The 24,611-nt window shown below is 42.8% G+C and overlaps 3 protein-coding genes across 5 annotated transcripts in view; 2 read left to right on the top strand and 1 right to left on the bottom strand.

Moving 5' to 3' along the window:
- Positions 1 to 3,297: 3,297 nt before the first annotated feature.
- On the top strand, positions 3,298 to 12,234 carry kri1 (KRI1 homolog). Its single transcript, XM_089018341.1, has 18 exons — positions 3,298 to 3,458; positions 3,573 to 3,649; positions 3,733 to 3,832; positions 4,540 to 4,639; positions 5,650 to 5,707; positions 5,774 to 5,823; positions 5,989 to 6,088; positions 7,035 to 7,112; positions 7,687 to 7,808; positions 7,878 to 8,106; positions 8,185 to 8,355; positions 8,623 to 8,698; positions 8,789 to 8,895; positions 8,988 to 9,138; positions 9,963 to 10,093; positions 10,382 to 10,446; positions 11,390 to 11,485; positions 11,572 to 12,234. The coding sequence occupies exons 1-18, from the start codon at positions 3,374 to 3,376 to the stop codon at positions 12,050 to 12,052; spliced, it is 2,277 nt and encodes a 758-aa protein (XP_088874467.1). The 5' UTR covers positions 3,298 to 3,373; the 3' UTR covers positions 12,053 to 12,234.
- A 99-nt stretch (positions 12,235 to 12,333) lies between these two features.
- spc24 (SPC24 component of NDC80 kinetochore complex) lies at positions 12,334 to 14,950 on the top strand. Its single transcript, XM_089018349.1, has 6 exons — positions 12,334 to 12,403; positions 12,867 to 13,036; positions 13,191 to 13,332; positions 13,407 to 13,511; positions 13,973 to 14,049; positions 14,123 to 14,950. Exons 2-6 carry the CDS (start codon positions 12,877 to 12,879, stop codon positions 14,227 to 14,229), a joined length of 591 nt encoding a protein of 196 aa, XP_088874475.1. The 5' UTR covers positions 12,334 to 12,403; positions 12,867 to 12,876; the 3' UTR covers positions 14,230 to 14,950.
- A 699-nt stretch (positions 14,951 to 15,649) lies between these two features.
- The window catches only part of s1pr5a (sphingosine-1-phosphate receptor 5a), a 39,231-nt gene continuing 30,269 nt past the window's right edge, over positions 15,650 to 24,611 (bottom strand). Inside the window, exons 1-2 of one of the 3 annotated variants that reach the window (XM_089018342.1) lie at positions 19,976 to 20,092; positions 15,650 to 19,014 (exon numbers count right to left, since the gene is read on the bottom strand). In XM_089018342.1, the coding sequence (XP_088874468.1) occupies positions 17,587 to 18,759 (1,173 nt within the window). In that variant the 5' untranslated portion in view covers positions 18,760 to 19,014; positions 19,976 to 20,092 and the 3' untranslated portion in view covers positions 15,650 to 17,586. Of the gene's footprint in view, positions 19,015 to 19,975; positions 20,093 to 24,611 lie in introns of those variants that run through there. The other 2 variants (XM_089018343.1, XM_089018344.1) reach the window with 2 other exon arrangements.

Genomic DNA, 24,611 nt, shown 5'->3' with positions numbered 1-24,611 from the left:
AGAATTAACATGAAGTTAAATAATAATAAATATGACAACACAAAGAAACAGAAAGTCATTCATTCTTCAGCACTTGCTGTACCCTCTTTATGACATGAAGCAGTTGTAGCTGAAAGAGGAGATGATCAAAGCGTCCTTTTCAGCAGTGGATCAGGGTCGTCATGGTGGAATGTGCACGTCTTTTTGCACATCATCTGGCAGTCAATGAGTTAAGATGATCTTTTCAAAATCATGTCTACTTTTGGTGTGCGGGAGCACACTGAAAAAGTTGAACAGCTGGGCCAATCGGACACGAGACGGAAAACGTGACGTGTCTGTTTTGTGTTCTCTGTTCGGGGAGGGTTGGCGGCGCTTCTTTGGAAAAGGGAGCCTTTTTCCAAGAAAGCAAAACAAAAATGTCACGCTGGCTGGCCGCAAATGAAAACCCAAAAGAATTTCGGGCTTCTTGAAAATCCGTCCATGTTGTGAAATCACTTTGACGTAGTCCACGTTTAAAAAAAAGGATGCCTGCCTCGCTCGGTATTAGCTATCTATTCACTAGCTATTAGCTGTCTATTTGCTTGGTATTAGCTAGTTATTAACTATCCATTTGCAAGGTTTTAGCTAGTTATTAGCTGTCTATTCACTAGCTATTAGATATCTATTTGTGAGCTATTAGCTTTCTATTCGCTAGCTAATAGCTATCTATTCGCTAGGTGTTAGCTATCTATGCACGAGCTATTGGCTATCGATTCGCTAACTATTAGCTGTCTATTTGCTAGGTATTAGCTAGTTATTAGCTATCTATTTGCTAGCTATTAGCTATCTTTTCGCTTGCTATTAGCTATCTATTCGCTAGCTAATAGTTATCTATTCGCAAAGTATTAGCTAGTTATTAGCTATCTATTTGCTAGCTATTCGTGAGCTGTTAGCTATCTATTCGCTAGCTAATAGCTATCTATTCGCTAGGTATTAGCTATCTATGCACTAGCTATTGGCTATCTATTCGCTAACTATTAGCTGTCTATTTGCTAGGTATTAGCTAGTTATTAGCTATCCATTTGCAAGGTATTAGCTAGTTATTCGCTATCTATTTGCTAGCTATTAGCTATGAACAATGAAAAATTAACAAGCACATCCCAAATTTATGTATTCATATTTGTTGTTTTATGTAATAATTATTTTAATTATTTACTCATTGGCAAGGTTTCCTAGATGCAGTTTCAACTAAATTTAGAATGTCGACTTTATTTATGTATTTATGTCAGTATTTGTTTGTTTATATATATTTATGTATTTATTTATAGGTTTGTTTATTCATTCTAATAATGAAAGAACGAACTAGCTAGCTAGCTTGCTATCCATTTGAGTTACTTCAGAGTTGCGTGAACACCGGCACGTGTGGCTGCCGCTGCTCACCCTGGTGTCCGCTAACTTTTTGTCACGAGTTTCAGACGCTGCTAGAGGATATGAAGAATCATGAAAATGACCGGCACAGCTGGGGTGGCTGCTTGGCTGCTTGGGGGGGAGTTCCGAAATCCCCGGGAGTACCAAACGGCTCATCTCACGTGCCATTTCCGGTCTCCCGTTTTGGGAGGAGTGGTGGGATGGTTCTGTTTCTTTTTTTGCTTGATCCTCCTCTTCTTTTCACTCCACCCAATGCACAACTCCTGTGGTGGGCGTTCCCCTCCCCCCGACATTTTTTTGTCATCGTGGGAGTTACTGTCTTTCTCTGTGTACGTAATTTGGCAAGGGGAAGAGCCACAACTATTTTGGTGGGGTGGCCACGGTGTCACAGTGACTCACAAGCAGGGATCGTGGCAAGACTATCCTCATCTCTGCATTTGCTTAAATATTTTCATTTAAAATAAATAAATAGACAAATAAATCTATTTAAAAAAAATAGTTAATTCCTAAATGATATGGGTCTGGAGTTATGTGAGCTTGAAATGAGGGTACCTGTCCAAAATACAATACAATACAGACAGATTGGTTTATATAGCGCTTTAACAACAGCTGAAGCTGGAACAAAGCGCTAACATGGAAAAAAAATGCTACCCCCTTGTGGAAGGGAAAAAAAACATAGCCAGAGGTCTGACCAGCGCTTTATCGGCACCCAAACAAACACAAAACGAACAAATTCGGGAATGGCGCCTACGTCATATTTTCTATTCCCGAATAAATTCGTGAATGAGTTCTAAGCATTGATTGTCAATGGTAAGATTAGCAATTAAGTGATCATTGCATCATGTATATGCTAGCTTTCTAGCTATCGATCTGGCTATCTATCTGACTATCTAGCTGGCTACCTAGATAGCTTCCTATTTGCTATATATTTTCTGTCAATTGGCGATCTGTCTGTCTGGCTGTCTATCTATTAGCTAGCTAGCTATCTATTAGCTATCTACCGAGCTAGCTATCTGGCTGGCTATCTATTAGCTATCTAGCTATCTATTAGCTATCTAACGAGCTAGCTATCTGGCTGGCTATCTATTAGCTATCTAGCTATCTATTCGAGTTATTCCGGGTTGAGTGAACGCTAGCGCGTGTGGCTTCCGCTGCTCACCCACAGAAAAAAACGTATCCTGTGACTGTAAAGTGACCTTGAGAGTTTTGAAAGGCGCTTTTAAATGAAATTTATTATTATTATTATTATTATTATTATTATTATTATTATTATGGTTTCATGAATGCGAGTGAATAGACAGCTTTGTCAGCTCAGCGACTCTGTTGTCATGTGCAACGTTCAAGGCCGAGCATGAAGCCAAGAAAAGCGCCTGATAACCGAAATGGGTTGTGGGGCAAAAGGTGTCATGACACTTCGATAGGCAACGACGTGCTACTACTAGTTGGTTACAGACTAATTTATGTCCATTTCATCGTGAGTCCGAGCACTCCTTGACCAAACTAAAAAAAAAAAACAGACTCTCCGTCTGGACGTAATGCTTGTTTTTCTCGTCATTGACGGCAGAGATCTCTTGTTTTTCAAACAAATGTTGCATTTGATCCCCTTGACGTTATTAATCATTAATCGGGCTGAACAAGTGTCACTGCCCTCTGATTCCGGTAAAACAAGGGGAAAAATACTTTCACTATTAATGACTGAAATATCATGTGAAATACAGTAATCCCTTCCTATGATGTCCGATGCAACTTCGACAAATTGATGATCCAGATTGGAGAGACGTGACAGCACAAACAACTGATACCGGAACAAATCAAGCGATCACATACAAGTCGATGGACGTGGCGGTATTCGTGCGCCCTCTACAGGACGGCTGATGCAAGTACACCGGAAACCACGTGTTATCCTCTCTACGCACACGCGAAACAAATGTGATGCTAGCTTCATTAGCTTCTGGTTTATGGACACGTTCGACAACCAAACGGTAGCATGTCTGACGAAGAAGGTTTTACAATCAACACCGAATTCGCAAAGAAATACGACACGTATAGAAAGAAAGAAGAGCTACAGAAACGTAAGCGTTTATGTGACCAAAAGGCGGTCAAAATATTCACCAAGCTAACCTGGTTGCTATTGTCCGAGGCTGTGCTGTCTTTAAACTTTTATTTTGTTGCGTGTTGGTGTACAGTAAAAGATCGATTTGGAGATCGAGAATTGGACGACGACTCCGACTCGTCCGAATCCAGTTCGGATGACAGCGAAGTGGTGAGCATCGCCTTTCCCTTCATCGATTTGTCAATAAGAGTTCAAGTCAATCGGTGTCATCAATTGTGTTCGACGCTCTGTAGGAGTTGGATCCGGAGGTTGAAAGGGACTTTTACAGGACTTTGTCACTTTTGAAGAAGAAAGACCCGAAGATCTATCAAAAGGATGCCAAATTCTACACAGGTGATCCATTTCTGGGCTACTTTCATTTTTTTCCTTCCTCTTTAATAATAATAATAATAATAATAAGAGTAATAATAGTAAAAATAACAATAGTAACAACAGTAACAACAACAGTAACAACAACAGTAATAATAACAATAACAATAATAACAATGACAACAACAACAGCACATTTGCTTTTATAAGCGCCTTTCAAAACTCTCAAGGTCACAATTTTTCTGTGGGTGAGCAGTGGCAGCCACACGCGCCAGCGTTCACTCAACCCGGAAGTAACTCAAATAGATAGAAAGCTAGATATCTAATAGATAACCTATAGATAGATAGCTAGCTAGCTAGCTAGCCACCCACCCAGATAAAATGTAAATGTTTAAATATAATGGATGAGTAAATTAACACCAAATAAATCAATACATAAATACACAATTTAAATGGATAAATTAAAACCAAAGCAATAATTAAATAAATACAAAATTTAAATGGATAAATAAATTAAAACCAAACTCCAGACCCATATTGTTTAGGAGTTAAAAGGAGTTAATTCCTAAGTTATATGGATCTGGACTGGGAATGGGGGTGGCTGTACAAAATTACAATACATATTGATTTATTTGGCGCTTTAATAACAGCTGAAGCTGTAACAAAGCGCTAACATGGAAAAAATTGGATAATCTCACTGACTAAACGATGTGTTTCTCTCTATCTCTCAGATGCACCCAGCGCCGATGTGAAGCCGTCAACCTCAAAGTCAAAAGTGAAGCCCATGTACCTGAAGGACTATGAGCGTAAAGTAATGCTGGAGAAGGAAGGGTATGTGACCTTCTATATGTGGTCATCTATCACCACTAGCATGGCATGGCCTATCTTACATGCGTCAATGCGACCAGTCCGTTGTGTACGCTGCCTCTCACGCAAGGTCAGCTCACCAGCGACCCAAACGAAAAGTGCAATAAAAATACAGTGAGACCTTGGTTTACGAACTTAATTGGTTCCCAGACAGAGTGTGTAAGGCGAAAAGTGTGTATCCCAAACATTAATTTCCCGTAGGAAACCATTAAAATGAGAATAATCTGTTCCCAGGTCTTTTACTTTTACTTTTAAAATGTCGGCGAATCTGTTGGTTTAAATTCCAAAAATAAAAAAAATATATAAAATAAAAAAGGATTGATCATGATAAAATATAGATTAAAAAAATGGCATGTATAATATGCTCAAAGTTTAAGGACAACCGACGCCTCCGGACAAGTTGTGTCCGTAATTTGTAAAATGGCTTCAAATGACTTCTACTGAGTGTATTTTACAAAGATTCCACCGCATATTAAAGCTATATTTTACGTTTTAAGACTTGCGCTGAATATTCTGGAAGTCTTGTTTTTGAGTTGGTGACGAGTCGTCACGTCACTGAAGGAACGCCCCTGACCGAGAAAGGACACATTGGAGTAGTCCTTTCATGCACGGCAATGCAATTTGCGGTACTTTGTTTGGTCTGAAGCCATTGTTTTGATTCTCGAGCAAGGCAAGACGTCTTGGCATGACACCACGAACAAGGGGGCGGGACCTTCTGATACTGGCCACTTCCGGTTTTCAAATTGAAGTACTTTTTAGACACTTTAAGTCATTTTGATTGGTGTTTTGCATTTGACTAAAAATATCATCCTGCGTGTTTTGGGTATTTTAGATGCTATAAAACGTTTTTTCTGATGTCAGTTAGGAAACAAAAAAAGTGGTGTCGGTTGTCCTTTAAGTACCCTGCCAGTTGTTGGAGTTGCAAAAATGACTTTGTCCGCACTTCACGAATTACATTTCATTTGATTCTTCAGCAAATATGACGACGAGGAGAGTGACAGCGATGATGAAGAGGCGGCCAAAAGACGAGAGGTGGGTCTTTGCAGACTATTTCCGAGCAATTTTCACGTGTTTTTCATTGCTCTTTTCCTTTCTTAGCGGGCCTCTTCCCCCAGCTACATTCAAGAGCAGAAGCAGTTACAAGCAAGGTACCTTATAACTTGCAAATTTCCCCATTGTGGGACTATTAAAGGCTTTCTGAAACTTTTTTTTATGTGTTAAAAAAAGCCAGTTATCAAACAAGCCAACCTTATGCGTGTTACGCCTAAAATCAAATGGACGACAACAAACCCAATCGCGACCATTTCTTTCAGTTTCCGAAAGTTCATCCAAGACAGCGATGATGACGATGACGGCGGCAACGACAACGTGTCGCAGCTTTTAACCAGGAGGATGAAGACGCAGGAAGAAAAGGTCAGAATGTCGCCAGCTGGACTCTTGAAGGACAACCGACACCTCCGGACAAGTTGCGTCCATAATTTGTAAAATGGCTTCAAATGACTTCTACTGAGCATATTTTACAAAGATTCCACCGCATATTAAAGCTATATTTGACCTTTTAAGACTCGCGCTGAATATTCCGGAAGTCTTGTTTTCGAGTTGGTGACAATGCCCTAAGTGACGTCACGGAGGGAACGCCCCTGACCGAGAAAGCGACACAATGCATTTTGGGTACTTTTTTTCATCTAAAAACAACGTGTTGATGGCGAAATTAGAAGGAAAACTACATAAATAACGCCATGGTGAATCGTTGCGTGTCACAGCCAATTGCGCTAACACGCATAAAGAAGGTGTAAATTGACACAAATTCCCAGTAGACAAATCAGACTATTTCCAACGGAGCTTGTGCGCCATCTTGTGCATTTTCTGGGCGCTACATTAGAGTCCAGACGGCTCCAATTGATACGGAAGGACTTCTTTAATCGATTGCAAACATTGATGCTTTCCTCTTCAGAACTATTTGAATCATATTCATAACTGGATGAGTCACAATAAAGCATCTTCTCCCAATGTGAACTCTCTGAAGCTATTGTTTTGATTCTGGAGCAAGGCAGTTTGTGAAGGAGCTCATTTTGTGGCAGTTTTGGGACACTTTAAGTCATTTTTATTGGTGTTTTGCATTTGACTAAAAATATCAGCCTGTGATTTTTGGCTATTTTAGATGCTATCAAACGTTTTTCTAATATCAGTTAGGAAACAAAAAAAATGGTGTCGGTTGTCCTTTAAATCCCCGTTTGGAATGTCATAAGTCGACATGTTCGTCAAAAACATCGAGCCTGACTGAGCTTCTTTGTCCTGCGCGGTGCTACTAGTATGGCGTTAAATAAATAAAAAAATAAATGTCCAAATGTTTTTGAAGGATAAAGAGGAGGCAGACTATGTGGAGTGGCTCAAAGGTCAGGGCGATTTTGACCTACCTGAAGAAGTCAAGGATATGGTGAGTCTGTTGTTTATCTGATTTGGGCTTACAGCAATCTTTTTTTTAGAGACATAGATGTCCACCAAAAGTCACGAGCCAGATATCTAATAGATAGCGCCCTAGATAGCTAGCGAGCCAGCTAGCAGTCACAGAATACATTTTTTTGTTGGTTAGCAGTGGCAGCCACACGCGCCAGCGTTCACTCAGCCCGGACGTAACTCGAATAGATAGAAAGCTAGCTAGCTCGCTAATAGATAGCTACTTTACAGTCACAGGATACTTTTTTTTTTTTTGCAGTAGGTAAAAAATAATTACTGTTATTGTGGTTTACATACGACAATTTGAAATTTTGGTTGGTTTGGCATCATGGAATTTCATCAGTTTGATTTGCTTTCACGGGCCGAATAAAATGATGTGGCGGGCCAGATTTGGTCCCCGTTCCTTGGCTTTGACACCGTGATCTAAAACCTGATTTCAACACCACTCAACTATCCCTGAAGACTCATTCACACATGTTGACTAAGCATATAAGAGAAGGAAACTTTTAAATATGATAACTTCTTCTTCTGTCTAATCTCTATAATTGTGGCAGAAATATCTCCGAGACTACTGGAATGATCCGCAACTGGACGAGAAAGAATCTTTCCTCCGAGACTACGTTCTCAACAAACGCTACAAAGATGACGATGACGACGGCGATGATGACGACGAAAGGTAGCGTGTATGCATGCGATGAAAACATACACGAACAATCACATGACAAACCTTGTTTTTCATTTGGAGGATCCCGACGTACGACGAAGTGGTTGGGGACGATGTGGATGATTCCGAAGATGAAGGCGAGACCTTCTTGGAGCAACAGCAAAGCTTCGAGCGAAGCTACAACTTCCGTTTCGAGGAACCCGACGCTCACCAGATCAAGACGTACCCTCGCCACATCGCCACCTCGGTGCGCTCCAAAGACGAGCGCCGAAAACGTAAACGGGAGGAAGTGAAATTAAGGAAGGATATGGTATGGAGGAAAAGAAAGATGGCCGCCATGTTTGGATGCTTCAACACGCCGCCGAAAATGACGTTGTTCTTTTCGTAGGAGAAACAGCAGAAACGGGAGCAGCTGAAGCAACTGAAGAACTTGAAGCGGAACGAGATTGTGGAGAAGTTGAAGGCCCTTCAGGCGTTGACCGGAAATGACCATCTGGCTTTTAGTCAAGATGATCTGGACGGAGACTTTGATCCACAACATCATGACCAACTCATGCAGGTCGGTGCGCCATCGCGCACTTCCGGGAAGCGTGAACGCTCGCGCGAATGGCTGCCGCTGCTCACCCGCACAAAAAAAAATCTGTGACTGTAAAGTGGTTTACATGCAACAATTTAGTTCGGACTTTAGCAAGAATGATGGAATTTCACAAGTTTGATTTGCTTTAGCGGGCCGAGTAAAATGATGTGGCGGGCCATATTTGGCCCTCGGGCCGCAGCATTGACACCCGTGTCTTATAATGTCATGAAACTTCTGTATTTTTTTCAGAAATTGTTTGGCAATAATTACTATGAAGAGCAAGAAGACGAGAAGCCTCAGTTTGCAGACGACGATCAACTCGAGGGTACAAATGTTCATTAAAAATATAAATTGCGGGCAGACATAACATTGCTCGTAGAGCTCAGCTCTATTTTGTCACGTGTGTTCGAAACAGAACACTGGAACTGGGACAAATGGACCGGAGAAGGGCGAGAAGAAACGTACCAAGACGAAACGGGCTACGACGCCGCGGAGCCGCACTGTGAGGACCAGGATTTCATTGTAGGTTTCATCCTCGGTGACCAGAACCCTGATCTCACCCCCTTCTCAGACAGAAGTCTACTTGAAATTTACTGAGTCATGTTTGCCAACAGATGGACGCCGACTACGACCCCAGCCAGCGCAGCGTGTCCAAAAAGCAGAAGAAGAAATTGAAGAAGGCCGATCTACCTCAAATGGGCAAGAAGAAGAGAAAGTCTCACTTTGCAGAAGTGGTCACAAAAACCAAGCCGGTGTTCGATCCTCGTAAGTTAAACGCTACGCTCGTCTTAAAGGACAACCGACACCGTACTGAGCATATTTGACAAAAATTCTATCGCATATAGCTATATTTCACGTTTTAAGACTTGCGCTGAATATTTAGGAAGTCTTGTTTTCGAGTTGATGACGTAGTGACGTCACGGAAGGAATGCCCCTGACCGAGAAAGTGACACACAATACATTTTTGGGTACTTTTTTTTCGTCTGAAAACAGTGTTGATGGCGAAATTAGAAGGAAAAACTACATAAATAACGCGATGGGGAATCGTTGTGTATCACAGCCAATTGCAGTAACATGCATAAAGAAGGTGTAAGTTGACCCAAATTCCAAGTGGACAAATCAGCCCATTTCCAACGGAGCTTATGCGCCATCTTGTACATTTTCTGGGCGCTACATATCAAGTCCAGACGGCTCGAATTGATCCGGAAGGACTTCTTTCATCGATTGCAAACATTTATGCTTTCCTCTTCGGAACTATTTGAATCATATTCATAACTGGATGAGTAACAAGAAAGCATCTTTTACTCTCTGAAGCCATTGTTTTGATTCTGGAGCAAGGCAGTTTGTGAAGGAGTATCCTGGCGTGATGTCACGAACAAGGGGGCGGGACTTTCTGAATCTGCCCAGCTCATTTTGTGGCAGTTTTGTGACACTTTAAGTGATTTTTATTGGTGTTTTTCATTTGACTAAAAATGTCATCCTGCGTGTGTTTGGGTATTTTAGATGCTATCAAACGTTTTTCTGATGTCAGTTAGGAAACGAAAAAATGGTGTCGGTTGTCCTTTAAAAGAGCACCTGTCGTATTTCAGAGGAGAAGAGCTTTGAGCAGTACCTGGATGAATACTACAAACTGGACTACGAGGACGTCATCGACGACCTCCCGTGCCGATTTCGTTACAGGGACGTCCTGCCCAATGACTTTGGGCTCTCCACTGATGAGGTACGACGATCAATCCAGAACAACGTTACATCGCTAGCGAGGCAGCTAGACAGCTAATAGATAGCAAATAGATAGTTAGGTAGCTAGCTAACTAATAGATACAGTAATAGCTAGCTAGCTAGCTAATAGATTGCCTCCTGGCGAGGAGATCTCTGACCGGGGAAATGATCATAAACCTTCATAATCTTCTCTCTGAGCAGACCGCCAAGCCGCCATGACTGCGCAAAAAAAAAAATCACAAATGATTTTGTGAGACTTTGTTGATGAGGATCTCTTTTAATTCCGCAGATCTTGAGTGCCGATGATAAGGATCTCAATCGATGGTGCTCTCTGAGGAAGACTTGCATGTTCAGGTACGACTGCGCCTGACAGTGACGTGTAACTATCAAAAATATGACAAACATGCACTTCAATTAGAGGACAACCGACGCCTCCGGACAACTTGTGTCCGTAATTTGTAAAATCACTTCAAATGACTTCTACTGAGCGTATTTTACGAAGATTCCACCGCATATAGCTAGATTTTACCTTTTAAAACTCGCGCTGAATATTCAGGAAGTCTTATGCCTGCCGTGACGTCACAGAGGGAACGCCCCTGACCGAGAAAGCGACACACAATGCATTTTGCGGTACTTTGTTTGGTCTGAAAACTTCGTGTTGATGGAGACATTAGAAGGAAAACACATAAATAACGTGATGGTGAATCGTTATGTGTTGCACCAAGACTACTATTTGATACTAGTTGACACAAATTCCCAGCAGACAAATCAGCCTATTTCCAACGGAGCTTGGGCGCCATCTTGTACATTTTCTAGGACACGACATTGGAGTTCTGACGGCTCGATTTGATACCGGAGGACTTCTTTTATCGATTGCAAACATGTATGCTTTCCTCTTCAGAACTATTTGAATCATATTCATAACTGGATGAGTAACAAGAAAGCATCTTCTCCCAATCTGAGGCCATTGTTTTGATTCTCGAGCAAGGCAAGTCATCTTGGTGTGACGTCACGAACAAGGGGGCGGGACCTTCTGAAACTGGCCATTTCCGGTTTTATTTTGAAGTAGTTTTTGGACACTTTAAAGTCATTTTTATTGGTGTTTTTCATTTGACTAAAAATATCAGCCTGCGTGTTTTGAGTATTTTAGATGCTATAAAACGTTTTTCTGATGTCAGTTAGGAAACAAAAAATGGTGTCGGTTGTCCTTTAAATACACTGTGCAATGTAATTCACAGCTCTTTGTATCTTTCTGCTCATTTTGTCTTCTTCTTCGTCTTTTTTTTTTTAACCGCAGATCTGACCAGGAGGAGAAAAACGATTTAAGAAACTTCAAAATCAAATCACGGAATTTGAAGAAAAAAAGCGAAATATTCATCTCTTTGTATTCTGAGTGAGTTGAACTCGCTGCTCTTTTTCTACCCTCGTCTATTACGCCTGCTCACCTTTATGACACGATGATCTCCTTTGAATCTCCAGAAAAGATAACCAGGTGGAACATTCCAAACCCGTGATGGGAAAGAAGCGACGAGATCGTGTGAAAAACGCCGAAAAGCACAACAGAGAAGCCGAAGACAGCGGCACGGCTTCCATGATGGACACATCGGATGAAACCGCCCGACCTCTTCGGCTATTCGGGTCTGATGTCGAAGAACCGGAGGAGGAGTTTCTTACGAAAAAGATCAAACGAGAGGAGGAACCCGAGCCGCTTCCTGTCATTGAAGAAGAGGTTCGGGTTAAAAATGAAGCTGAGACCAAATTGGCCAAGAAGAAGCGTAAACCATCGGGTGCGCACGCCAAACCGGAGTCGGCCGCAGTGAAAATTGGAGGTCGGGAGTTTAGCAAACAGAGACTGAAGGCGTACGGTTTGAATCCCAAGAGACTGTTCTTCAGACAGCTTGGAAGGCAAAAAAGGAAAGATCAAGTGAAGAAAGAGAAGCAGAAACAAAAACAATGCTAACTCTCACCAAAAAGGAAACCGCAGCGGCTAGCCTACATTTCAAGATGCGAATATGAATACATTTTTTCCCCTCCAATTTTTACTTAACCATCATGAATTCAAGACCGATGCAACGTGGAATATTGTTTGAGATTGTCATACTCATATTTCTAGTTGAGATTTGAAATAAAAATCTCATGGCATCTTTTTGTTTTGGTATAAAAGCGCGACAATAAATTTAAAAAAAATGTTACCGTCAATTTTACTCCTATACAGCAGGGGGCGGTATTGAAAAATAAACGCCAACCAACTTTGACCGGAAGTAAAAGATTCGCGGGGCGCTCATTTGAATCAAGAAAACCAAGCAATACGGTTGGTGCTATTTCGTCATTTTGTCTATAATATTTCTCAAATTACAATTTTGACTAATCATAAATAAAATCGGGGATATTGCCTTCGTGTTTTGTATCGTCTTTTTTGGTCATTTTTTTCAAATCGTAAAAGTACCACCGTAACGGTTATTCACGTCGATACGACGGACATATCTTTCATTCAATTTTTATTTTATTTTATAAACGAGCGATGATGTGTGTTTAAAAGTTGAATATGTTAGTGAATAAACACATTGTTTTACAGATAGAAATGTTTGATCTCTCCCGGTCTTAACCGCAATTGACTTCCGCTTGATGTCTTTACGCTGTGTCGTCATAATTATTTTACACACAAAAAATAGTTAAAAAAGCCTTCAGCATTTAGTTACAATAGCAAAAGTATGTACCGTGTTTCCTCCCTACCATGATCGTCAAGACTGTGCTTTGTTTCCCTCTCCTCACAGTGTCATCAACATGTTGGCGGATAAATCTCAAGACTTTCAAGAGTATCTGGATACGCTGCTGGACCTTGCCAGCACTCAACCCGAGACAGTCACTCGAGTGAGAAACGAGCAGCAAGCATTTTTGGATCGAGACATGGTGACAAGAGGGGCCGTGACGCACATTTTAAAAGGCATGGATTCATTCAAATTGTCATGAGCGTCTATATTTCTTTGTATATCATGACTGCAGTCGGCATGCACATTTTTGTTTAACTGTCCACTTCATTCCTCGGACCGTTTGGGGGGCAACTCTTTATGACGATACGACTTTTCACTCCCTCACAGATCTGGTTGAGCAAGAGGAGATTTTGGTCCACCGGTTTAATGACGCAAAGGAGAAGCTGCTACAGGAGAAAGAACTTGAGAACTTGGAGGATCAGCTGAGACGATTCACTGCCAAGAATCAATTGCTGGACTCCGACTTCCAGTATCCTTGCTGTCGCAGAGGAAAAATGAATTTCACAAGTTTTTCAGGACCCTGACCTTTAACCCCGACCTCAGATTTCTACAGAGAGAGTTGGAACGACTGAAGGAATCTGAAAACGAGCTCACGACTTTGCAAAATGAGGTGGACGAAGACACCACGGAGGTCATCCCTTCTGCAATGTGAGTGGCCACTTCTTAGTCATTGCTGTGGCGATGTGGAAAATCCTCACTTCACTGACCACATTCATTCTTTCCCACTCATTATCATCATCATCCATTTCATTTATAAGCGCCTTTCAAAACTCGAAGGCCACTTTACAGTCACGGGATAAGTTTCTCTGTGGGTGAGCAGCGGCAGCCACACGCGCCAGCGTTCAATCAACCCCGGAAGTCACTCAAATAGAAAGCAAGCTAGATAATAGATCGCTTACAGAGAGCTATCTAGGCCTTCACTCAACCCGGAAGTAACTCAGATCGGAAGCTCGCTAGCTAATAGACAGTTAATTCGATAACTAACTAACTCGGCTAGAAAGCTAGCTAATAGATAGCAAGCTAATAGATAGATAGATAGATAGATAGTTAATTATGTGCCATAAGATTTTGTTTCAGTTGATATTTTGATTTGATTTTTTTCTGAACAGATATGTTGTAAGGCTGAACCACCTGATCACCAAGATCAAGTGGGAATATGATAGCGAGCCTCACATCCTAAAAGCAGGTACGTACTATCTTGAACGGAGGGAAAAAAAATGGAAGTGGACATGATTTGAATGATGTTTCTCTGCTTGCAGTGCATTATGGGCAAGATGTGGCCACTCCCATCCATATCGACACTACGGTGAAACCTCAAAGAGAAATTGCTGACCACCTGTGGAGCTTTGTAAGCGATGAATGGTAAACAAATTGCATTTGTCCTTCAAATAGTCAAACTAAAAATGTCATGTTGTACCACTAGATGTCGCTATGGTTTATATTTCATCATGATGTTTGTGCTTACAGTCGTACAAACTTTTATTGTGCAACTAAACCTTTCAAAAATAGTGAAGGATGTTATTGTGCGGCCTTCTTTGAGATATTCCTTTCAGTTTGGTTGCTTAGCATCTACTACTAGCAGCTACTCCAGTGAAAACAAACGCTAAATTCTTGTCCATAATCTCAATTAGGGGGGAATTATTTGTTTCTAGTATGTTGTATAACAGCGCTGCAATCCTCAAAATGGCATTCGGGCTAATATTGCATTTATGGAATATGAAATAAGCCACAAAATGCAAGCTTTTGTATTTTTATTTGTTATCCACCTGAGGGGCGGCCATTTTACTACTTGCTGTCGATTAAAAATGACCTCATCATTGCTTCGAGCTCGGTTTGTAATATCTCATGACCAAACTCAGAAAATATTTAATATTTATCATTTATGTTTTTCTCCCTCAAACTATAAATATTGTACACACTTATATTACAGTAACAGTTTTTTTATACATTTACATTATTGTACTTCTGTTGTATTCCACTTCAGAATGCTAGCTGGGACTGAGACTTTGTATTTGCAGAATAATATTCATATTTCGATTATTATTTCATATTAACTAATACACAGCCAAATGATGTGCAAAAATGGATCCGCTTTAGTGGCAGGGTTTTTGTCATTGTCACTTGAATTCCTAGAACCCACAGAATATTCCATTTTAGACTACATAAACATTCAATGCAGCGTTAGAAACCTTAGACTCTTCTTTCATCAAAAAAAGAGTTAATTCCTAAGTTAAATGCATCTGGAGTTATATGAGCTTGAAATGGGGGCGGATGTACAAAATACAATGCAAATTTGAATTATTTCATGCTTTAACAACAGCTGAAGCTGGAACAAAGCGCTAACCTGGGGAAAAAAGGGAAATACTGCCATCTTGTGGAAGGGGAAAAACATTGCTAGATGTCTGGAATCAGAAGTAATTCTTAAGTTATGTGATTCTGGATTTATATGAGCTTGAAATGGGGGAGGATGTATAAAATACAATGCCATTTTAATTGATATAGCACTTTTACAACAGCTGAAGCTGGAACAAAGCGCTAACCTGGAAAAAAGGGAAATACTGCCCCCTTGTGGAAGGGAAAAACATTGCTATAGGCCATGGCCAGCGCTTTATCGGCACCCAAGCACGAAAAAACAACTCTACATCCTATTTTTAAATTCCAGAATAAATGTGTGAATGAGTTAATATGAATACTCTTTCCCAATAACTTTTTTTTTCTTCAGGATATAACGAATATATGCGTTTTTTTTTATTTTATTTTGAAAGAAACAAACGTGGACTCGTTCACTCTTTCAACACGTACCCACGTCAATACAAATAGTTTATTCAGTGCACACATGGAAAAACCGCGACATAATTTAGCACATCTACATGAAAAACAGTTCCGATCAACTCAAAAGGGGGAGTTTACATATTTACAAAAGATAATTAAAAAAAACATAAGACAAAAAACAAGACAAAAAAAGCTCACATATCTGCTACCATGAAATGCAGTGCACATTGTTGTTGTGTAACATATGACCGCCATTTTGACATAAAAAGGTTTGTGTGTGTGTGTGGGGGGGGGGGGGGGTCCATTCAAGTCGTGTACCACCTTCAACAAAGTTCTCAAGGCTCTTTGCGCCATAATACTCAGTTTTTTTTTTTGGGGGGGGGGGGGGTGTCGGGGTGTGTCTGGTTTTCGGCTGCAAAGATTGGGCGTGGACGCTCTCGCTTTGCAGCAACGTATGATTATTTGCCACACGAGCAACGGAGATAGCTTGAAATCTCCCCGTCGGGCTTTGGCCCCGCCTCCTCTTCTGGGGCGGACAGCGTAATTGGCTGTCATGGCTGCCAAACATCTGCAACGCTTTCATTTTAGTTTTTTAGTTATTTTTTCCAAAAGTAAACAGCGGTGAGATGAAAGTCGGCCTCGCATGGGCAGCTTGACGGTTGACGTTAACTCATTCACTGCCATTCCCAAATTTGTTGGGCTATTGAAAAAGATGACATAGAGCGCCATTGCCGATTTTGTTCGGGGTTGTTGTTTTTTCATGCTTGGGTGCCGATAAAGTACTGGCCGTGGCCTCTGGCAATATTTTTTTCTTTTCCACAAGAGGGCAGCATTTCTTTTTTTTTTTTCAATGTTAGCGCTTTGTTCCAGCTTTTGCTGTTGTTAAAGCGCTATATAAATCAGTATGTATTGTATTTTGGACAGCCGCCCTCATTTCAAGCTCATATAACTCCAGACCCATATTATTTAGGAATTAACTCTATTTTTTTTCAAACGAAATAAGAGAATCTAAGGTTCTAACGCTGTATTGAATATTTATATAGTCCTAAAATTGAATATTCTGTGGGTCCTGGAATTGGAGTGACAATGACAAAAACCCTGGCACTGGAGTCGAAACATTTTCGTCTGGCAGTGAACGAGTGACAGTATTTTCTGGTGTCTAAGGTGCACCCAAAATCCTTGATTTTCTTTTAATAATAATACTTGTCATTTATAAGCACCTTTCAAAACTCTCAAGGTCACATTACAGGATAAGTTTTTCTGTGGGTGAGCAGCGGCAGCCACACACGCCAGCGTTCACTCAATCCGGAAGTAACTCAAATCCATAGAAAGCTAGCTAGCTAGCTAATAGATACAGTAATAATAATAATACATTTCATGTAAAAGCACCTTTCAAAACTCTCAAGGTCACTTTACAGTCACAGGATACAGTCGCTATTACATAGCTACCTAGATAGCTACTTTTTCAATGGGTGAGCAGCGGCAGCCACACACGCCAGCGTTCACTCAACCCACTTATAGAAAGCTAGCTAGCCAGTAACTATACGATGACCGTGCGCCTTATATTTTGTACAGCTGCCCCCATTTCAAGGTCATATAACTCCAGACCCATATCCTTTAGGAAATGAAAGAAGGCAATCTAAGGTTTCTAACGCTGCGTTGAATATTTCTGTAGTCCGAAAAGGGAATATTCTGTGGCTCCTGGAATTGGAGTGACAATGACAAAAACTGGAGAGGACACATTTTGGCACACGGTCTGGCAGTGAATGAGCTAATGGCGGCGGCGGAAGCGGGTCCGTAAGTCCGTAAGACGGTCCGCGTTTTACCTCCCTCTACCGTGGCGGCAAAAAAAAATCTCCCGATCACATTCACGGAGGAGCACGACGGCGTTCCCGTCTTTTTTTTTTTTTTTTTTGCGTGCGGCGTCCCTCCTCGCTCGGCGTCGGCGTCGTCATGTGGCCTTGGCCAATTTGGGCAAGATGGCTTTGATGGCGGACGGCGTCAAATTCCCGGACGACGCGGTGTCGTCCGGCCCCTCCGGCCTGTGCGAGGCGCCGTCCGTCTTGCTGGTGCTGCACTCCAGGAAGGGGACGGCGACCTTCTTGACGCGGCCATCTTTGGTGAGGAAGCAGCGGGCGCACAGCAACCTCAAGATGGCCCTCCTCATGTCCTTACTGGTCAGCGTGTAGATGATGGGATTGAGCAGCGAGTTGAACATGGCCACGCCCAGGAAGTAGTCGGCCTTGAACAGCACCCGGCAGCGTTTGGCCGGGCAGAAGAAGTCCAGGAGCAAGAGGACGAAGAGGGGCGACCAGCAGGCCACGAAGACCCCCAACACCACGGTGACCGTCTTGAGCAGCGCCACGTACTTGTGCGCTTTGCGACAGGGGCCTTTCCTGGGCGGGGCCGAGGCCAGCCGCCGCGCGTTGGACTTGACGATGCGGAAGATGCGGGCGTAGAGCGCGGCGATGGCCATCAGCACGGCGATGAAGACGCTGACGCAAAACAGGATGTAGCTCTTGGCGTAGAGCGGCAGCACGGTGGAGCAGCGGTCCAGCCGCCCCATGCAGTTCCAGCCCAGGACGGGCAGGACCCCCAGCAGCAGCGGCAGGACCCAGCTGGCCCCGATCAGAGCCAACATCCGCCCCTGCTTGTCGCCCCGGTAGGGCTTCATCCTCACCATGGTGACGTGGCGCTCGATGGCGATGGCCAGCAGGCTGAGCACCGACGCCGCCAGCATGACGAACACGCCGCCCTCGCGCAGGAACCACAACGCCGGCGTCAGGCTCAGCGTGTTGGCGCCCGACGTCATCAGGTTGACCATGTAGGCGAAACCGGCCAGGAGGTCCGACAGGGTCAGGTTGCCCAGGAGGTAGTACATGGGCACGTGGAACTTTTTGTTCTTCCAAATGGCCGCCAGGACCGCGGCGTTCTCCGCCACGATCAGGAGGCACACCAGCAGGAAGGCGATGGCCTCCGGTTTCAGGCCTTCTTTGTACTTGTTCTCCTTCAGCTTGCCCGTGAAGTTGTAGTGCTCCAGGATCACCGCGTTGCTCTGGTACTCCCCAAACATCCGCAGCAAAGTTCCCGGGGACGTCTCCGAGTGGAACGACTCCGCCGACATGGCGCTCTTTGACGGAACTTGAACTCACACTGAAATCCTCGCGAGCGCCGTCACGGAGTCTTCCGGCGGCGCATTCCTTCTTCTCCTTTGGAAAAAAAATAAAACGATTAAAAACGTCCTGCCGTGCGGCCTGCGAGCTTCTTTTTTTCCTCGAATTCCGTCAAATGGGATTTTTTTCTTCCTTCTGGCAAACTTCTCGCTTCGATCGCATTGTTCAGTTCCCGAAATGGACGCCAGGGGGCGATGCGAACCGACCTGCGCGAAGGGGATAAAAGCAAAAGACGTTCGAGCAAGACAATATTTCAACAATCTGACGAAAAACACTAAATAATCAACACTAAAGTGGTAAAAGCTGCCAAAAGTTGAAATTGAGCGCAATAAATTAACATAATCGGCAAAAGCAACCGAGTGGGGGGTGAAAACGGTCTGAATACGATTTTTTTCTTCGTTCTGGCAAACTTCTCGCTTCGATCGCATTGTTCAGTTCCCGAAATGGACGCCAGGGGGCGACGCGAACCGACCTGCGCGGAGGGGATAAAAGCAAAAGAGCGTTCGAGAAAGAAAATATTTCAACAATCAAAGACGAAAAACACTAAAGAATCAACACTCAAGTGGTAAAAGCTGCCAAATGTTGAAATTGAGCGCAATAAATTAACATAATCGGCAAAATAATAACTTTTTAAAGCATCGAGTGGGGGTGTGTGTACAAACGACCCGAATATGAATGAGTCAATATTTCAACCTCACCCCCCCAAAAAGCATAAAAATGAATAAAATAAACAAATAATACATTATTAATGCTAAGCAGTCTTACAATTATTTATTTTAAACGACGCCGAATTGTAAAAACCACATAAGTAGAATCAAAATCAAGTTAGCCAAAACTAACACGTCCCTCTCGTATTAGAATACAAAATAAAAAACGGATGGATCCAAATTATTTAAAATATCCGCGCGTGCGTGTGCTATCGCGAAAAAATATTACAGTACGATACGACATAATTCGTTACTTTTACAAATCGTAACAAGAATTACTGAGTTACAAAAAAACAAAGCGAGAGGACTGTCTCCAAAAAAACGATGATATTTCAAAGTAAAATAAAAAACATCGAGCGAGTCCACTTTGCATATAAACGCCTGTCTGAAAAAAACGACACATTTCAAAGTAAAATCCAAGTTTGTTCAAAGCAGCTTTTTAAAACAAGTTTTTACGCACCTGTAACAAATCGGCAGGGGAAGGGGGGACACATTAAAAATGATAAAAGTAGCAGCGGAGGCAAATTGCGACCGGGTCCTCGCACGACAGCGACGCGAGTGGGAATGACGCGACCCCCCCCCCCCCACCCCACTGCCCCCTTCCGGACCAGCAGTCCGCGTCGTCGAATGGGCTGTTCCGCGCTTGACTTGCCCCCCCCCCCCCCCCCTCCACACACACACACACACCACCACTTTGACCCTTTGTAAGAGTTGTTTTCAAATTTGGTGTCAAGGGAAATGGAAGTCGAGGAATAATGACGTCACCATACCAATCTGTCCATATTTTTGATATGATCGATTCATTGCAATGCTAACAAGCTCGGCTGCGAATAGTGAAAAACAGTTCAGTAGTTGACCCCGCCCCCTTGCAAAAAATAGAAATTCTCATGAGAAAAAATGGATAAGAATTATTATTATTATTATTATATGTATATCATTGTATTTTGTACATCCGTCCCCATTTCAAGCTCAGATAACTCCAGACCCATATAACTTAACTAGTCCTAAAACTCAATATTTTGTGGGTCCTGGAATTCAAGTGACAATGCCAAAAACCCTGGCACTGGAGTGGACACATTTTTGCACATCGTCTGGCAGTCAATGAGTTATCCCCCCCCCCCCCCCACAGTAGTTTGAATGGGGTCATCGTTGCTGGCTACCTAGCTATCTATCTATTAGCCGTCTACATAGCTAGCTAGCTATATATTAGTCGTCTATTAGCTATATATGGATCTATTTCCTATCTATTAGCTGTCAAAATAGTTAGCTAGCTAGCTCTTAGTCATCTATTAGCTAGCTCACTAGCTAACTTGATCTATTTGAGTTATTCCCGGTTGAACGGGGTCCCCGTTGCTGGATACATAGCTAGCTATCTATTTGCTATCTATTCGCCGTCTAACTAGCTAGCTAGCTATTAGTCATCTATTAGCTAGCTAGCTAACTTGATCTATTTGAGTTATTCCCGGTTGAACGGGGTCACCGTTGCTGGCTACCTAGCTATCTATTTGCTATCTATTAGCCGTCTAAATAGCTATCTAGCTAGCTAACCTGATCTTTCTATCTATTAGTTATCTATTAGCTTTATTAACTTGATCTATTTGAGTTATTCCCGGTTGAGTGACCGCTGGCGCGTGTGGCTGTCGCTGCTCACCCACAGAAAAAGTGATCCTCTGACTGTAAAGTGACCTTGAGAGTTTTGAAAGGGGCTGATAAATGAAATGTATTAGTATTATTGTTATTATAAACAATGTTTCACTGCACTTCAACTTTCAATGCTAAACTGCGATGACCTTGATGACAAAAGGTCATCATCCAATTCGAGTCGATGGGACCTCAAAGGACGAGGGGGTTACATAAGTGGAGGTGGGGGTGGGGGGGATGTCGCGAAAGCTACCGTGTGGCTTCTCTAAACAGGAAGTCGCCTCATTGTGCCTGGAAAAGCGAGCGGGGGTGCGGGGGGGGGGGGGGGATATCCTTGTGAGAAAGGCGCATGAGGTCATGGGTGGGATTTGAGTCACTCACAAGTGGAAGGAACGAGTCACCGCACAAATGACGTCTGGCCAAAGTCGTTTCCACACCTGACAATTGTTTTTTTTTCCGAGGGGGCGGGGCATTGAAATGTCTTTTCAAATATATTCAAGGGGGAACTTGTTAAGAAAAACACCGTCTTCACGTTCGTAGAGCCTCTTTCAGGGTGCCCTCAATCACCCCCCCCCCCCCAAGTAAAAAAAAAAAAACAAAAAACGGATAAAAATGCTCTTGGTGAGGCCTGTTAGCAGGATGGCAACCCCCCCCCCACCGTCTGTGTTGCCGTGACAAGCTCCCCGTGAGGGGCCTCCGATTAGTTAACACACAAAGGCGCAGTGGGGGTGGGATGGGGGGGGGGGTTCTCTGGCCATTTTGGTTCCCACAGTCGGGATCTGCTCCGTCACGACGACTATTTTACCCCTTAGGCCACAAACAACCTCAGAGAAAAGAGCGAGCGGCGTAGCCACGCCCTAGCCCACCGAGGGGGGGGGGGGGGGGGGGGGTCGTGAATTCACTCTGTTCTTTCCAACAGTGCAGGCGACGGGTGATTTCTTTCCTGTGACGTCAGCGAGCTCGCAGAAAGGAAGCCGGTCGGTCCCACTTTGTTGCTACGAAGTATAGTGATGGTAAAATGAAGCCTCGTGTAAGGCGTTTTTGCCCCCAAAAATTACCATGTGCAGTAAGACATTTTTAGTTGGGGAAAATACTAAGGCGTTTTTAGCCGGAAAAAAGGACCATGTATACAGTGAGGCCTTCGGTCCGCGTTTTTCAGCTAAAAACGCCTTACTATACATGGTGGTTTTTTTGGGGCTAAAACGCCTTACTATACAAAAATACATGGTCATTTTTTTCAACCAAAAAGGCCTTACGATACATGGTCGGTTTTTTTTTTTCGGCTAAAAACGCCTTACTATACATGGTCGTTTTTTTCGGCCATAAACGCCTTATTATACATGGTCATTTTTTTCAGCAAATAAAAGCCTTACTATACATGGTGGTTTTTTTGGGCCATAAACGCCTTACTATACAAGGTTTCTTCAGCCGTCATCTGTACAAAAGTGAAGGTTTCGGACGTTTCGCCTCCTATCCAAGAGGCTTCGTCAGCGAACTAAAGTCTGACTGGTCGTATCGGCCCCATTTATATATCCCTAATGTCCAGACCTGGTGGCGCCGGACACAGCTATGATAGGTCCCTACTCTCAGGTTGGGGGGGGGCGCGGGACCCCCCCCCTGTGGCCCCACTGATTGTTCCTACATTCCTGACTAACGATTGGCCTATTACACCCACTCCCCCCGGTATCACCTCATCAGCATAACGACCCTCATCAGCATTGCGAAAGTTGCCTAACCTGTTTTGCCTGAGCAGGCTATTGTATGAACGATCCAAATTGAACCTCACACCACCAGACCGGTTTAATGAAGGATTTTGTTGTTTTATAAGAATCGCCTCTTTTACCCCCCTTTCAAACCATCTATGTTCTTTCGCTAAGATTTTAACCTCATTGTCGTCAAATGAGTGGTTGCTAGCTTTTAGGTGCAAATGTACTGCCGATTGAGGCCCACTAGTATTATCCCTGCGATGTTGATAAAGTCTTTTTTTGAGAATTTGTTGAGTCTCCCCAATGTACTGCTCTTTACAATTTTCATTCTTACAATGTATGGAATAAACTACATTACTTTGTTTTTCATTTGGTAGCCTATCTTTTGGATGCACTAATTTTTGCCTTAACGTGTTTATCGGTTTGAAATAAGTAGGAATTTTATGTTGCCAAAGGACTCTTATTATTCTTATTATTCTTATTTCAAACCGATAAACACGTTAAGGCAAAAATTAGTGCATCCAAAAGATAGGCTACCAAATGAAAAACAAAGTAATGTAGTTTATTCCATACATTGTAAGAATGAAAATTGTAAAGAGCAGTACATTGGGGAGACTCAACAAATTCTCAAAAAAAGACTTTATCAACATCGCAGGGATAATACTAGTGGGCCTCAATCGGCAGTACATTTGCACCTAAAAGCTAGCAACCACTCATTTGACGACAATGAGGTTAAAATCTTAGCGAAAGAACATAGATGGTTTGAAAGGGGGGTAAAAGAGGCGATTCTTATAAAACAACAAAATCCTTCATTAAACCGGTCTGGTGGTGTGAGGTTCAATTTGGATCGTTCATACAATAGCCTGCTCAGGCAAAACAGGTTAGGCAACTTTCGCAATGCTGATGAGGGTCGTTATGCTGATGAGGTGATACCGGGGGGAGTGGGTGTAATAGGCCAATCGTTAGTCAGGAATGTAGGAACAATCAGTGGGGCCACAGGGGGGGGGGTCCCGCGCCCCCCCCCCAACCTGAGAGTAGGGACCTATCATAGCTGTGTCCGGCGCCACCAGGTCTGGACATTAGGGATATATAAATGGGGCCGATACGACCAGTCAGACTTTAGTTCGCTGACGAAGCCTCTTGGATAGGAGGCGAAACGTCCGAAACCTTCACTTTTGTACAGATGACGGCTGAAGAAACCTTCTCATCGATGGACCACTCCTGTACGACTGAGAGCTTACACAGACTTACTATACAAGGTCGTTTTTTTCGTCAAAAAACGCCTTACTATACATGGTCATTTTTTTGTCAAAAAACGCCTTACTATATATGGTCGTTTTTTTCGGCCAAAAACGCCTTATTATACATGGTCGTTTTTTTGGGCCAAAAAATGCCTTACTATACATGGTCATTTTTTTTGTTAAAAAACGCCTTACTATACATGGTGGTTTTTTTCGGCCATAAACGCCTTACTATACATGGTCGTTTTTTTCGTCAAAAAACGCCTTACTATACATGGTCATTTTTTTCGGCAAATATAAGCCTTACTATACATGGTCGTTTTTTTCGGCCATAAACGCCTTACTATACATGGTCGTTTTTTTCGGCCAAAAACGCCTTACTATACATGGTCGGTTTTTTGGGCAAAAAAATGCCTTACTATACATGGTCGTTTTTTTGGGCCAAAAACACCTTACTATACATGGTCGTTTTTTTGTCAAAAAACGCCTTACTATACATGGTCGTTTT

Source organism: Hippocampus bargibanti, linkage group LG17 (assembly GCF_051943395.1).
Source record: "Hippocampus bargibanti isolate YZ-2025 linkage group LG17, ASM5194339v1, whole genome shotgun sequence".
NCBI classification, from domain to species: Eukaryota; Metazoa; Chordata; class Actinopteri; order Syngnathiformes; family Syngnathidae; genus Hippocampus; species Hippocampus bargibanti.
This window is presented reverse-complemented; position numbering and strand designations above follow the sequence as displayed.

Excerpts from the sequence above, each read along its gene's own strand:
- kri1 (XM_089018341.1), top strand. The coding sequence starts at position 3,374 with ATGTCTGACGAAGAAGGTTTTACAATCAACACCGAATTCGCAAAGAAA. Across the intron at positions 5,708-5,773 it reads AGGCGGCCAAAAGACGAGAG|CGGGCCTCTTCCCCCAGCTA; the intron begins GTGGGTCTTTGC and ends TTCCTTTCTTAG. Across the intron at positions 9,139-9,962 it reads CAAGCCGGTGTTCGATCCTC|AGGAGAAGAGCTTTGAGCAG; the intron begins GTAAGTTAAACG and ends GTCGTATTTCAG.
- spc24 (XM_089018349.1), top strand. The coding sequence starts at position 12,877 with ATGTTGGCGGATAAATCTCAAGACTTTCAAGAGTATCTGGATACGCTG. Across the intron at positions 13,037-13,190 it reads CGTGACGCACATTTTAAAAG|ATCTGGTTGAGCAAGAGGAG; the intron begins GCATGGATTCAT and ends ACTCCCTCACAG. Across the intron at positions 13,333-13,406 it reads TTGCTGGACTCCGACTTCCA|ATTTCTACAGAGAGAGTTGG; the intron begins GTATCCTTGCTG and ends CCCCGACCTCAG.